Source organism: Podarcis pityusensis (assembly GCF_964106645.2).
Source record: "Podarcis pityusensis genome assembly, chromosome: 7".
NCBI classification, from domain to species: domain Eukaryota; kingdom Metazoa; phylum Chordata; class Lepidosauria; order Squamata; family Lacertidae; genus Podarcis; species Podarcis pityusensis.
The window spans coordinates 22,506,688-22,519,233 of record NC_138031.1 but is presented as its reverse complement, the minus strand read 5'-3'; the positions used below and the strand labels follow the sequence as shown (position 1 = coordinate 22,519,233).

At 46.2% G+C, this 12,546-nt stretch overlaps 1 protein-coding gene across 36 annotated transcripts in view; it reads left to right on the top strand.

Moving 5' to 3' along the window:
- RIMS2 (regulating synaptic membrane exocytosis 2) overlaps positions 1-12,546 on the top strand; it is a 350,853-nt gene that overhangs the window by 84,925 nt on the left and 253,382 nt on the right. For all 36 annotated transcript variants that reach the window (XM_081013749.1, XM_081013716.1, XM_081013719.1 and 33 more), the window contains one exon: positions 1,104-1,372. In XM_081013749.1, the coding sequence (XP_080869875.1) occupies positions 1,104-1,372 (269 nt within the window). The remainder of the gene's footprint in view (positions 1-1,103; positions 1,373-12,546) is intronic.

Here is a 12,546-nt window from a genome sequence, read left to right as displayed (position 1 = left end):
GTATACACTTTCATAGACTACAGTCTATCAGTTGCATCAGAAGTATTACTTTGAGTTACAGGTGTGTAACTCACACACACACAGACACAGTCGAGGGTGGAATTACAAACTGTCAGAAGGAAATGAAACGCAGAAAGTACAGACTGTGATGATTAGGTTATTAAGGGTGACCATAAATACTTCCTGCGTTTCATTTCCTTCTGACTTTGCTGGTTAGAATTCCCCCTCCCAACTGTGTGTGTCTTGAATAATAGAATTATAGAGTTGGAAGGGACCCTCAGGGTCGTCAACAACCCCCTGCAATGCTGGAATCTCAACTAGCTCATACATGACTAGCTCATACATGACAGAAGGCCACCCATCCTCTGCTTAAAAATATCCAAGGAAGGAGAGTCCACCATCTCTCAGTGAAGTTTCTTCGTGTGTGTGTGTGTGTGTGTGAGAGAGAGAGAGAGAGAGAGAGAGAGAGAGGGAGAGAGAGTGTACACATTCACTTCACACTCTATACTTCCCAGCCCTTCCACCCCTGCTGGTTAACTCTTCCTCAGCTGGCTAAAGCTTCTCTCCCCTGTGATTCCCAAGAGGCTCCATGCTGCTATTAAGTTTTTTCCAAAGCTTAATAGTGGCCTACATTTCCCCTTGTGCTGTTCAGCTAATTGGGGAACAGCTGAGAGTGATGGAAAGGGCACTGGAGCCCCGCCTACCCCAGGCCTGCTGCTTGTCTGATCAGTGGGATACTATGTTGTGAGCCATTAAGGTTAGGCAGAGTGCCAGTTCTGAGAAAGAAATAGAAAATAGCATGTTTCTACTTAGTGAGCATGCATGGGATTGCACTGTTGTAAAAACACTTGTTATTTTATTGATGGACTAAGGCGCACCTGTGTGTGATCTAAAATATGATTAAACACACTGCAAAACGTCTGGGTTAAATTATTTTCCTATATATTTTGTTAAAATTGTAATGACTAGTATGAGGAAGTGGTGTTTAAGAGGCTGTTTCTGGATAACTAGGCCTATATTTGGCACATACTTGGTTTTCAATAGCCTTTGTTTTCCACCTTCTGGGAAACTAATACACATTTCCTCTCTTACTTTATATATAGGTAATGTGGGTATGTAACTCGTGCCGAAAACAACAAGAAATCCTCACAAAATCCGGAGCCTGGTTTTATAATAGTGGAACAAATACACCACAGAAGCCTGATCAAGAAGTTTTTAGAGGGCTGCGTAACGAAGAAGCACCTCAGGAGAAAAAAGCAAAGCTACATGAGCAATCCATATCAGGGTTGGAACGAGGTAGATCTCAAGGGCTCACAAGGCAAGACTCCATAAACGGCTCAGGAGGGAAGGTAGCAGGTGACACGGCAGACAGGTAAGGAATTGGCTCATTATACTTCAAAAAAGGAGTTGTCACATGTTTATGAGTCATATTATCTTTGCATTTCTTTTTCATGTTTAATAAGTTGTTTCATCTAAGCAGAATATAAAGAAGCATTTATTTTCAGAAGTATGCAAGGTCTGCATTATTATTTCCTTACCATTTATATTGGGATGATTCTGTAAGCGAGCATACACTTTTCTGTAAATTGGGAAGGGCTCCATTTTGCCTTTGTGGAATGAAAAAAGCCCAAAGTTAGGCCATTAATTCTGCAGCATAAATTAGATAAAAGATGCATAAAAATTGGAATTTTCACTAGTTCAAAATGTCAGAGATTTATCTCTCTTTCTACATCTGTGTATGTGCTGAGAGAATGGATTTTATACATCTGAGGCCTAAATCAGAAATACATTAACTGCTCAAAGGGGACTGCTAATCTGCATATTTTAGTTGGGTACAATTTAAATTATTTTTTCTCAAACTGTAGTTTATGAATGTTCTGCACTTATTTCTTAGTGGTCTTCTTCTTAAATTAATATGTTTCACACTGGTGGAAAATACCTCTAAACCCTTGTCAGGGAACTGCCATCGGAAGGAAGGGAAGTGAAAGGGCTCACACAGGTTGGGAGAGACTCAGCAGCTGAAGAGGGAACCAGTAGGGGGAGAGGAGCTGAGCTGAGGGAAAGGGAGCTGGAGGGATGGCTCAGAGACACTTCCAGCGAAAACAGTGGGGAGGTTTCAGGACCTCCTGTAGGGACACCCACTCCTCGCCGGAAACTGTCACGCAGAGAGTCCAGAAGACGTGTTTCCGTTAAGGAGCTTTTATGTTGGAAGCGATTCCGAAAGCAACCACTGTCGGAATCTGCCAGCGACTGACGGAGCCATGTTTAAGGGGCTCCGTTACAGACAGAGGTTTGCAAACTTGACCAAACTCTGAGGGACTAGGATTTTACACACAAGCAGCTCATCGTCCCATCACAGCATTCCGACAGTCTTCGTGAGCAGCTTGTGCAGGAGAAGGCATCATGAGCAACCCAGCCGGAACCGGAGAAGCAGGAGCTGGAGCGGGTCCAAGCCTGGAAGAAAGGTACCGGGTGTTGGAGGTCCAGCTAGCGCTGCAGACGGCGAGGCTTGAGGAGAGGAGGGCTCAGGATGCAGACAAAAAGGGGAAAGACACCCAGCTCGTCAGAAAGGTACCAGGATTGGTGCAGAAGTTTGGGGGGGAGCCCAAAGACTATCATGGCTTTCGGACAGAGATGCAATATGCCCTCAATCTGCAGTTTGATGAATTCCCTGACGAGGAATCACGAGTGGCTTTCGTGATTGGGCATCTTGAAAAGGGGGCGAGAGACTGGGTTAGACCCCTGATGGCAGCGAATAGTGACGTCCTAAAGGACACGATGAAGTTCTTTCGCGCCATGGATCTGATGTTTTCCAGCGATATTGAACAGGGAGTGGTCCACAGACAGTTAATGGCTTGCAAACAGGGGAGCCGATCTGTCCGTGAGTACTGGACTGAGTTCACCATGTTGATCCATAAATTGGGGTGGGATCTATCGGCGGAACCCATTCAAATGCTCTTTGAAGAAGGGCTTTCTTCGGCTGTGAAAGACGAACTTTCCCGGGCGCCCAGGGCGGAGTCTATGGACCAGCTGACCAAATCAGCGCTGACCATAGGAGCGCGCCAGGAGGCGAGAGCATTGGAGAGGCGGGAAGGGAAGGGGGAACGTTGGAAGGAGTTCCGCATTCCAGACATTCCAGAGCCAACTTTCCCGCCGGCAGAGCCGATGGAAATCGGAACAGCGCGCGCGCGCGCAGTTTCAAAGCCCAGTGAGGGGGGAAAGAAGGAGGGAAAAGGCGCCCGGAAATGCTATCTCTGCCAACAGCCAGGTCACTTTGCCAGAGTCTGCCCCCAGAGGAAGGAATGGCAAGGGATGGTAGGAGCTGTGGAGGGAAGAGAGGAAGAAATACCGAAGCAAGTAAAAGCCAACGCCTGGCTGCCACCGTCGGGGCACAGCAGCCAGGCCAAAGAGCAGTGAAAGTGCCCACGCCAGAACCTCCTAAACCCGCCCTAGTGATAGAAGTGGCGCTAGAGCTGCCAAACGGACACCCTCTAAAGATAAAGGCGCTGTTGGACTCAGGCAGCTCCTGCAATTTCATGAGCAAAGAGTTTGCAGCTGAACACCAGATACAGACGATCCCTTTAAGCAACCCCCTGCAGGTGACCACGATCGATGGCAGGGAGCTGTTGGGAGGAGAAGTCAGCTTGCAGACCGTCCCAATGATAATGAAGGTGGCAAGGCACACCGAACTGATAGCGTTTAATGTGGCCACCTTGGGAGGAGCTCCCATTATATTGGGGATGAGCTGGCTAGCGTTACATGATCCGCTGGTGGGCTGGCATCAGAGAGTGGTTTCTTTTGGTTCAGCACATTGCTTAGAACACTGCAAAGAGGGAAAGGGTTTGGCAGGGGCCCAAGCCACCCTAGCAGGGACTGAAGTAACGGAGAACGTGAAGGTACCACGACAATACGCAGATCTCCGCGACGTCTTCAGCGAAAGGGAAGCTGACCAACTACCCCCGCATAGACCCTTTGACTGTCAAATCAATTTACTCCCTGGGGCACAGCTCCCTGTAGGCAAGCTGTACGCCATGTCAGACAGAGAGATGCAGGAGCTAAGAGAGTTCATTGACAAGAACCTGAAGAGAGGGTTCATCAGAGAGTCCAGGGCGGTGGGGGGCAGCCCAGTGTTTTTTGTGGATAAAAAAAACACGAACAAGCCGAGGCTTGTGTGTGACTTCAGGGCCTTAAATGCAGTGTCAGAACCAGTGGCTTTCCCTATGCCCAGGATTGACGACATTTTGACAAGGGTCAGGAAGGGAAAGATTTTTACTAAACTGGACCTAAGGGGGGCGTACAACCTGATACGAATAAGGAAGGGGGATGAATGGAAAACCACCATGTTCACCCCTTTGGGGGCATTTGAATATTTAGTTATGCCCTTCGGCCTACAAGGAGGCTCCGCGTGCTTTCAATCGTTTATGAACCACGTCCTGGGGCCTTTGCTTTACAAGAATTGTGTGGCCTTCTTAGACGACGTGTTGGTGTATTCTGAGAATGAGGAGCAGCATGTGAGAGACGTCAGAGAAGTGTTGAGCAGGCTGCAAGCCAACCAGCTGTGGGTGAAACTGGAGAAGTGTCAGTTTCATACCAAGGAGGTGGAATTCCTGGGGTATCGCCTGTCAGACAAGGGATTGGCCATGGATCCCGGCAAGGTCCAGGCGGTGCTGGAATGGAAAACACCCAAAACAAGGAAGGATGTGCAGAGGTTCCTAGGATTTGGGAACTTCTATCGTAAGTTCATCCGAAACTTTGCCCACCTGACGGCGCCCATTACGGACTGTCTCAGCAGTAAGAAGAAGTTCGTTTGGACTGAGGAGGCGGAGCGAGCATTTGAGGAACTAAAAAGGGCCTTCGCCTCGGAACAACAACTCCTGCATGTGGATTTACAAAAACCGATGAGAGTGGAAACTGACGCATCAGACAGAGCTATTGGGGCGGTGCTTCTGCAGCCAGGGAAGGAGGAGTCAGAGTGGAGACCGTGTGCCTTTTTTTCGCGAAAGCTGAACAAATCCGAGAGGAACTACACGGTGTATGACCGAGAACTACTAGCCATTCATGAGGCGTTCCGGAGATGGAGGCACCTGCTAATTGGCGCACAACATAAGGTGCAAGTGTGCACTGACCACAAGAACCTAGAGTATTGGAGGACGGCACGAGTGCTCAACCAACGGCAAGTGAGATGGGCCCAGGAGTTCTCCAAATTTAACTTTGAGATTTGTTACGTGCCAGGCCCAGAGAACATTAGGGCGGACGCTCTCTCACGCAAACCTGAATATTTGGAGGGGGAGGGAGCACCCGAAGAGAGACATGTCATTCCAGAGGACCGCTGGGTGTGTGGGGCGGCATTGGTGGGACAAAGAGAACTGGTAGAGGAAACAGAGAATGATGAATACGCCCAGAATAAGCTCAGAGGTCTTAGGGGTGAGGGAGAGGAACCAGGGGGTTTCGAGGAAAGAAATGGAGCTTTGTATTACAAAGGGGCACTGTATATCCCTGAAGGAGACTTAAGGGGGAGGGTACTCAAGCAGTTGCACGACAGCCCCACGGCGGGGCATTTTGGACAACACAAAACCATGTGGTTGGTCACCAGGGAATTTTGGTGGCCTAAGGTGAGGGAAGATGTACGGGAGTATGTAAGAGGGTGTGAGCAATGCCAGCGAGCCAAAGGGGAGAGGCGGGCACCGGCGGGGCTATTAGAACCCTTACCAACCCCAGAACGACCTTGGGAGGCAGTGTCGATAGATTTTATGACTGATCTGCCGAAGTCCAAGGGGAAAACAGCCATCATGGTGGTGGTAGACCTACTAACAAAGATGTGCCACTTTGTAGCCTGCTCGCATGCAGTCACGGCGGAAGAGACAGCGAAGTTATTTGTAGAACACATTTTTAGGTTGCACGGGGTGCCATTGAGGGTGGTCTCAGACCGAGGAAAACAATTTACTTCCAGGTTCTGGAGGAAGCTCATGAGCTTACTGCAGGTGGAGGTCAACTTTTCGACTGCCCGGCACCCTGAAACCAACGGGCAGGCGGAAAGAGCAAACGGGGTCCTCCAGCAATACCTGAGGTGTTATGTCAATGACAGAGAGAATGACTGGGTAGAAAAGTTGGCGCTGGCGGAATTTGCCTACAACAATGCCGAGAATGTGTCCACAGGGATGAGCCCCTTCTTGGCTAATTATGGGTGTCATCCCAGGGCTTTCCCAGGGGGAGAAGGGGAGAGATGGGGTGTCCCGGCAGCCGAGCATTTTGTAGAAGAAATGGAAGCAATCCATCGTCAGCTCCAACTCAACTTAGAAAGGGCGAAGGAAGAATACAAGAGGCAGGCAGACAAGAACCGAAGGGAAGGTGAAACCATAAGGGTGGGAGATAGGGTGTGGCTGTCAACCCAAGGGTTGCCGTTCAAAGGAGGTTGTAAGAAATTAAGACCCAGGAGATTGGGTCCCTTTGAGGTCATTCAACAGGTCAACCCAGTGGCTTTCAGGCTCCGGTTACCCAACCACATGAAACTGCACCCAGTATTTCACAGGTCGTTACTGTCACCGTATGAGGGGGGACGAGAAGGGATGGCCACTCGGGGACCGGTCATAGAAGAAAGGGAATGCAGCAGCCATGTGGCAGAAATCCTCGACGCCAGGTGGAAGGGGGATCAGGTGGAGTATTTGGTAGCGTGGGAAGGAGAACCGGAGGCAGAAAACACTTGGGTAATGGCAGAAGATATCAATGACGAGGTATTGATAGAAACGTTCCATCAAAGGTTCCCAAGGAAACCTCAGCCTGTGGAGAGGTTCCGGAGGGAATACTTTGGGACCACCGATGAGGAGGAGGAGTTGGAAGGATTCTCGGACTCGGAAGGGGAAGGGGAGATGGACTCTGAGGAGGAGGAGTACTTCGAGACCAGGAACCGCAACAGGTGGAGAGAAGTGTTCGGGACATCGGAAGATGAAGGAAGTTCATTCCGGGGTTTTGCCTCCTCACCGCCCGTAGAGGAGGGGGCGAGAGGGGATGAAGGGGGCCCTGGAGGGGAGGTGGATGTCAGGGAACTGCCATCGGAAGGAAGGGAAGTGAAAGGGCTCACACAGGTTGGGAGAGACTCAGCAGCTGAAGAGGGAACCAGTAGGGGGAGAGGAGCTGAGCTGAGGGAAAGGGAGCTGGAGGGATGGCTCAGAGACACTTCCAGCGAAAACAGTGGGGAGGTTTCAGGACCTCCTGTAGGGACACCCACTCCTCGCCGGAAACTGTCACGCAGAGAGTCCAGAAGACGTGTTTCCGTTAAGGAGCTTTTATGTTGGAAGCGATTCCGAAAGCAACCACTGTCGGAATCTGCCAGCGACTGACGGAGCCATGTTTAAGGGGCTCCGTTACAGACAGAGGTTTGCAAACTTGACCAAACTCTGAGGGACTAGGATTTTACACACAAGCAGCTCATCGTCCCATCACAACCCTATAAAAATATTGGTATATGTGTCTAGGAATCATACAAGTTGAAAAGCCTAGTGAATTTTCTCATTGTTTCTTGAACTTTACTACTGTTTCCAGCTCATTTACAAATTTACCTATGCTGATATGATGACTTGCAGCAGAATCCTATACATGTTTACTCAGAAATGAGTCCCATTGCGGTCAGTGCTATTCATTCGCTACTAAGTTGATGGCACAATAGTGTTGAAATTCTGTATCCACTTACTTGGGAGTATGCCCCATTGAACACAGTGGGACTTTTGACTAGACATGTAGAGAATTTAACTTTAAGAATGGTCATTTGAATTCTATGGACTTCAGATAGGCATCTGTAGGCTATATGAACTATCTCATGCTCTACATCTAGTTTATAAATAATGCTGACTGTACTTTTAGCTTTGATTAAATTAGATACTTTATATTTAAAATAACAAACTCTTTTTAGCCTTTCAAATGTGGATTGGCTATTAACGCAATTCTAACTATGTTTACTTTGACTTAAGTCCTACTGAATTCATTGGAATAAATGGGGTTAGGATTGTGGCCTTAGTTAAATTTTTTGTTCCTTTTTAGCTGTGATTGTCATGAAATAGAATTCTTGAAAAATGTAAGCAAATCAAGCTTTCTTACTAGAACCTACCAGATTGAACTGCTTCTTTGCTCATTGTCCTCTGCTCAATTTTAAATTGGCAGGTCAAATACTGATTGGCTGCAAGTGCTCCTTAATTATATTCATTGTCTTGAGAGACACAACATGGTGTCTGGCAGCTGAATTCATTGTTAAAGGGTGATAGCACAATACTATTCATAGCTAATATTTTTCTTAAATATGTACAGAAGATGGAATCTTGTGGGCTCTTCATTTTTACAAGAGAGACTGCGGAGCTGTCAAGGGTATAATTCTAAGTGCTTTGGCTCAACTATTGTAGGGAGACTGAGACCACAGAACTGTTGTGGGGAGAAACCAACAATGTTTGCTTAAGACCTTCCTAATACTCTTGGGTACAAATCTCAATATGCCTTTGTACAGACATAGTTGTTAACAATTACAGCTTGGTTCTACTTTGTTAAAGAAGTCAGCAAGTGACAACTCTGAGACTGACATGGGAAAATGGTTTGAGATTATTTTAGACTGGAAGGTCAACATCAGTAAAACCTTAATTTATAAACCAGTACATTTAGATAATGGATTAACCAATTCTACAGGCAATATGTATTCAAGTAATTATTATCTAATTATCCAGATTATTAAAGTCTGATTTTAAGCCACTTTTCTTAACTCCCTAGTGCTTTTAGTTGTCCCTTGTGTTTATTTACTTAAATATTGCATTCATATTCCACCTTTTCTCCAAGGGGGTGTGGGTGGTTCAGCCCCTCCTCATTCAACCCCCACAACAACCCTGTGAGGTAGGTTAGGTTGAGAGGCAGTCACTGGCCCAAGGTCACTCAATGAGCTTCATGGCATTTAGTGTCGCTAGTCTGTGAAACAATCTTCCAGCAGAGATTTGACACCTGATTTTGGGGTGTCTCTGCAGACTTTTTTTATGATGACAAGCCTATGCAGTTTAAAATTTTGAATGATTGTTCCATACTGCTTTTAATGATTTTCTTATTATATTGCTACAGTGCTTTGATACTTTTTATGAGAGGGTGGTATATAAATATTATTATAAATATGAGAATGGAAAGCTATATTCTGATAACTTGAAACTAACAATGGCTTAAAAATTTGCAGAAGAATAACCCAATCTGTGTGATGCAGGCAGGGGTGGCTAACCCTTGGCTCTGCAGATGTTATACTCTTCACATCTATATTCTCTAACAATTGGCTATACTGGCTGTGGGTGATGGAAGCTGTAGTCCAACACGATCTAGAGGACATCACATTGGCTACTCATAGGGTAAAATCTGAATTACAATGATGAAAAAAAGTTCAGGATCTTTTGTAATGTAAAATTTGTTGTTGTTTAGTCATTTAGTCATGTCTGACTCTTCATGACCCCATGGACCAGAGCACGCCAGGCACTCCTGTCTTCCACTGTCTCCCACAGTTTGGTCAGACTCATGCTGGTAGCTTTGAGAACACTATCCAATCATCTCGTCCTCTGTTGAGCCATCTCCTTGTGCCCTCAATCTTTCCCAACATCAGGGTCTTTTCCAGGGAGTCTTCTCTTCTCATGAGAGGGCCCAAAGTATTGGAGCCTCAGCTTCAGGATCTGTCCTTCCAGTGAGCACAGAACTGATTTCCTTCAGAATGGATAGGTTTGATCTTTTTGCAGTCCATGGGACTCTCAAGAGTCTCCTCCAGCACTATAATTCAAAAGCATCAATTCTTCGGCAATCAGCCTAACACGCGACTGCATGTGCGCGGGTCACATTTCGCCGCTTCCACGCTTGCTCGTGACGTCATTTTGAGCGTTTGCGCATGCGCGATCGGCGAAACCCGGAAGTAACGCACTCGGTTACTTCTGGGTCGCAGCGGAGCGCAACCCGAAAATATTCATCCCGAAGCTACTTCAACCCGAGGTATGACTGTATCTGTTTCTGAGTACTGTCAGAACTACTTTTGTTGCTTTGAAAATTATGTTGGGAGAAATAAATGTTATCTTAAATATCACTCTGGCAGTGCAACATACAAAGATGTATCACAATTGCATCATTTTCAGATTGACTACTGCCTAAACAGTTTGACTTATGAATCGAGGTCACAACATCCCAATCATTAGAATATGAAATAACATCAATAGATATTATTGCACCCAGAATATGCTGCAAAGGAACCTTTCCCGGGAAAAGATTTTGGCAATGGACCCTTTTCATTCTCTATGATGCTACAGCTGTCCTTCCTGAATTCAGTTACATGCTACAGTAGCCAAGCAGCAGGTACTGATTCCATACTCAGCATGTACAAAACAAACACTGCTTTGTTCTAGACACCAGAAAGACTTGAAAGTTGCAGAGTACTTCTGAATCTTAATTGTTTTAAGGGGAAATGCTGTTGTCAGATTCCACCTATGTGCTAATGTGATGATTATAGCCGGAAGTGAGTATGATTTGCAAGTAATTTTACCAATTCATCCTACATAGATAATAAATCGGCTTGGATTCGAAAGCTGCAATTGTATATACGCCTGGGAGTAAGCCTTGTAAATTCAGTGGGATTTAATTCTGAGTGGACATGCATAGCATTGCACTAGAAGTTGCTCCTTCATTCACATGGGGGGGCACAGAGAGAGTTAACCAACTCTCCCTTTCATCTGAAGCCCCTCACATTATATCCTATGGCTTTACAATGAACTCCCTAGCTTTTCAGTAAGCCTAGGAGACTGCAGAGGGAAGGGGTGGGTGAGAAAGTTCTGTTCCATGATCCCAAGATCATCACCTGAGGCCCTTTTTCATGTGCCTCCTCCATAAGAAGTCCAGAGGATGGCAACACAAGAGCCAGCCTAAAGAAACTACTGTGGCTACGAAAGGAGCTTACAGAGGAGCTGGGATTTAAGCAGGGAATGTATAAGAAATGGAAGAAAGGAGAAATTACAAAGGAAGAGTATACACAAGTAGCCAACAGTTGCACAGAGAAGGTCAGGCAGGTCAAAGCTCAGAATGAACTCAGGTTTGCAAGAGAGGATAATAATAATAATAATAATAATAATAATAATAGGTTTCTTTGGATATGTTTGAAGCAAGAGGAAGAACAAGGAAGTAGTAGGTCCCTTGTGTGGAGAAAATGGAGAAATGCTATTGGGTGACAAGACAGAAGGCAGAACTGCCCAACACCTACTTTGCCTCTGTCTTGAGCCAAAAGGAAAGTAGTGCCCAACATGGTGATAACAGAATAAACAATGCAAGGAGGGAGCTGCAGCCCAATATAGGAACAGAGGTGGTTATGGAACATCGAGCAGTTTATAATGGATTCAGATCTCCAGGGCCTGATGACCTGCACCCAAGGGTACTAAAGGAGCTTGCGGATGTAATCTCAGAGCCTTGTGGAACAGATGTCATCCTGGAAAAAAGTGAAAAGTGGGGTGCCACAGGGTTCTGTCCTAGACCTGTTGTTCAACATCTTTATAAATGATTTGGATGAAGATATTAAGGGGAAGCTCATCAGATTCTCAGATGACACCAAACTGGGAGGGGCAGCTAGTTGCTACTGAGAACAGAATTGTGATTGAAGATGACCTTAACAGATTGGAGAACTGAGCCAAACTAGCAAAATGAATTTCAATAGGGACAAATAACAAGCTGCACCAATGTAACATAGGGGACACCTGGATTGCTAGTAGTACTCGTGGGAAGACCGCAAGGTTACAATGAGTCACAACAGTGTGATGCAGCAGCTAAAAAAGCCTATGCTATTTTTGGCTGCATTAACAGATGTATAATGGTTGGTCAAGGAAAGTAATAGTATCCTTCTATTTTGCCTTCCCCTTCATGGAAGGGGAAATGGAGGCAGTGAGAGATTTTACTTCTTGGGCTCCATGATCACTGCAGATGGTGACAGCAGTCAAGAAATTAAAAGACGCCTGCTTTTTGGGAGAAAAGCAATGACAAACCTAGACAGCATCTTAAAAAGCAGAGACATTACCTTGCCGACAAAGGTCCGTATAGTTAAAGCTATGGTTTTCCCAGTAGTGATGTATGGAAGTGAGAGCTGGACCATAAAGAAGGCTGATCACCGAAGAATTGATGCTTTTGATTATGGTGCTGGAGGAGACTCTTGAGAGTCCCATGGACTGCAAAAAGATCAAACTTATCCTAGACCCTGATGTTGGGAAAGATTGAGGGCACAAGGAGAAGGGGACGACAGAGGACAAGATGGTTGGGTAGTGTTCTTGAAGCTACCAGCAAGAGTCTGACCAAACTGTGGGAGACAGTGGAAGACAGGAGTGCCTGGCGTACTCTGGTCCATGGGGTCACGAAGAGTCGGACACAACTAAATGACTAAACAACAACATTTTGCCTTGGGCAGACCCTACCTGGGGTACTGTGTCCAGTTCTGATCACCACATTTTAAGAAGGATATTGACAGGCTGGAACATGTGCAGAGGAGGGTGTCAAAGATAATCAAGGGTGTGGAAACCAAGC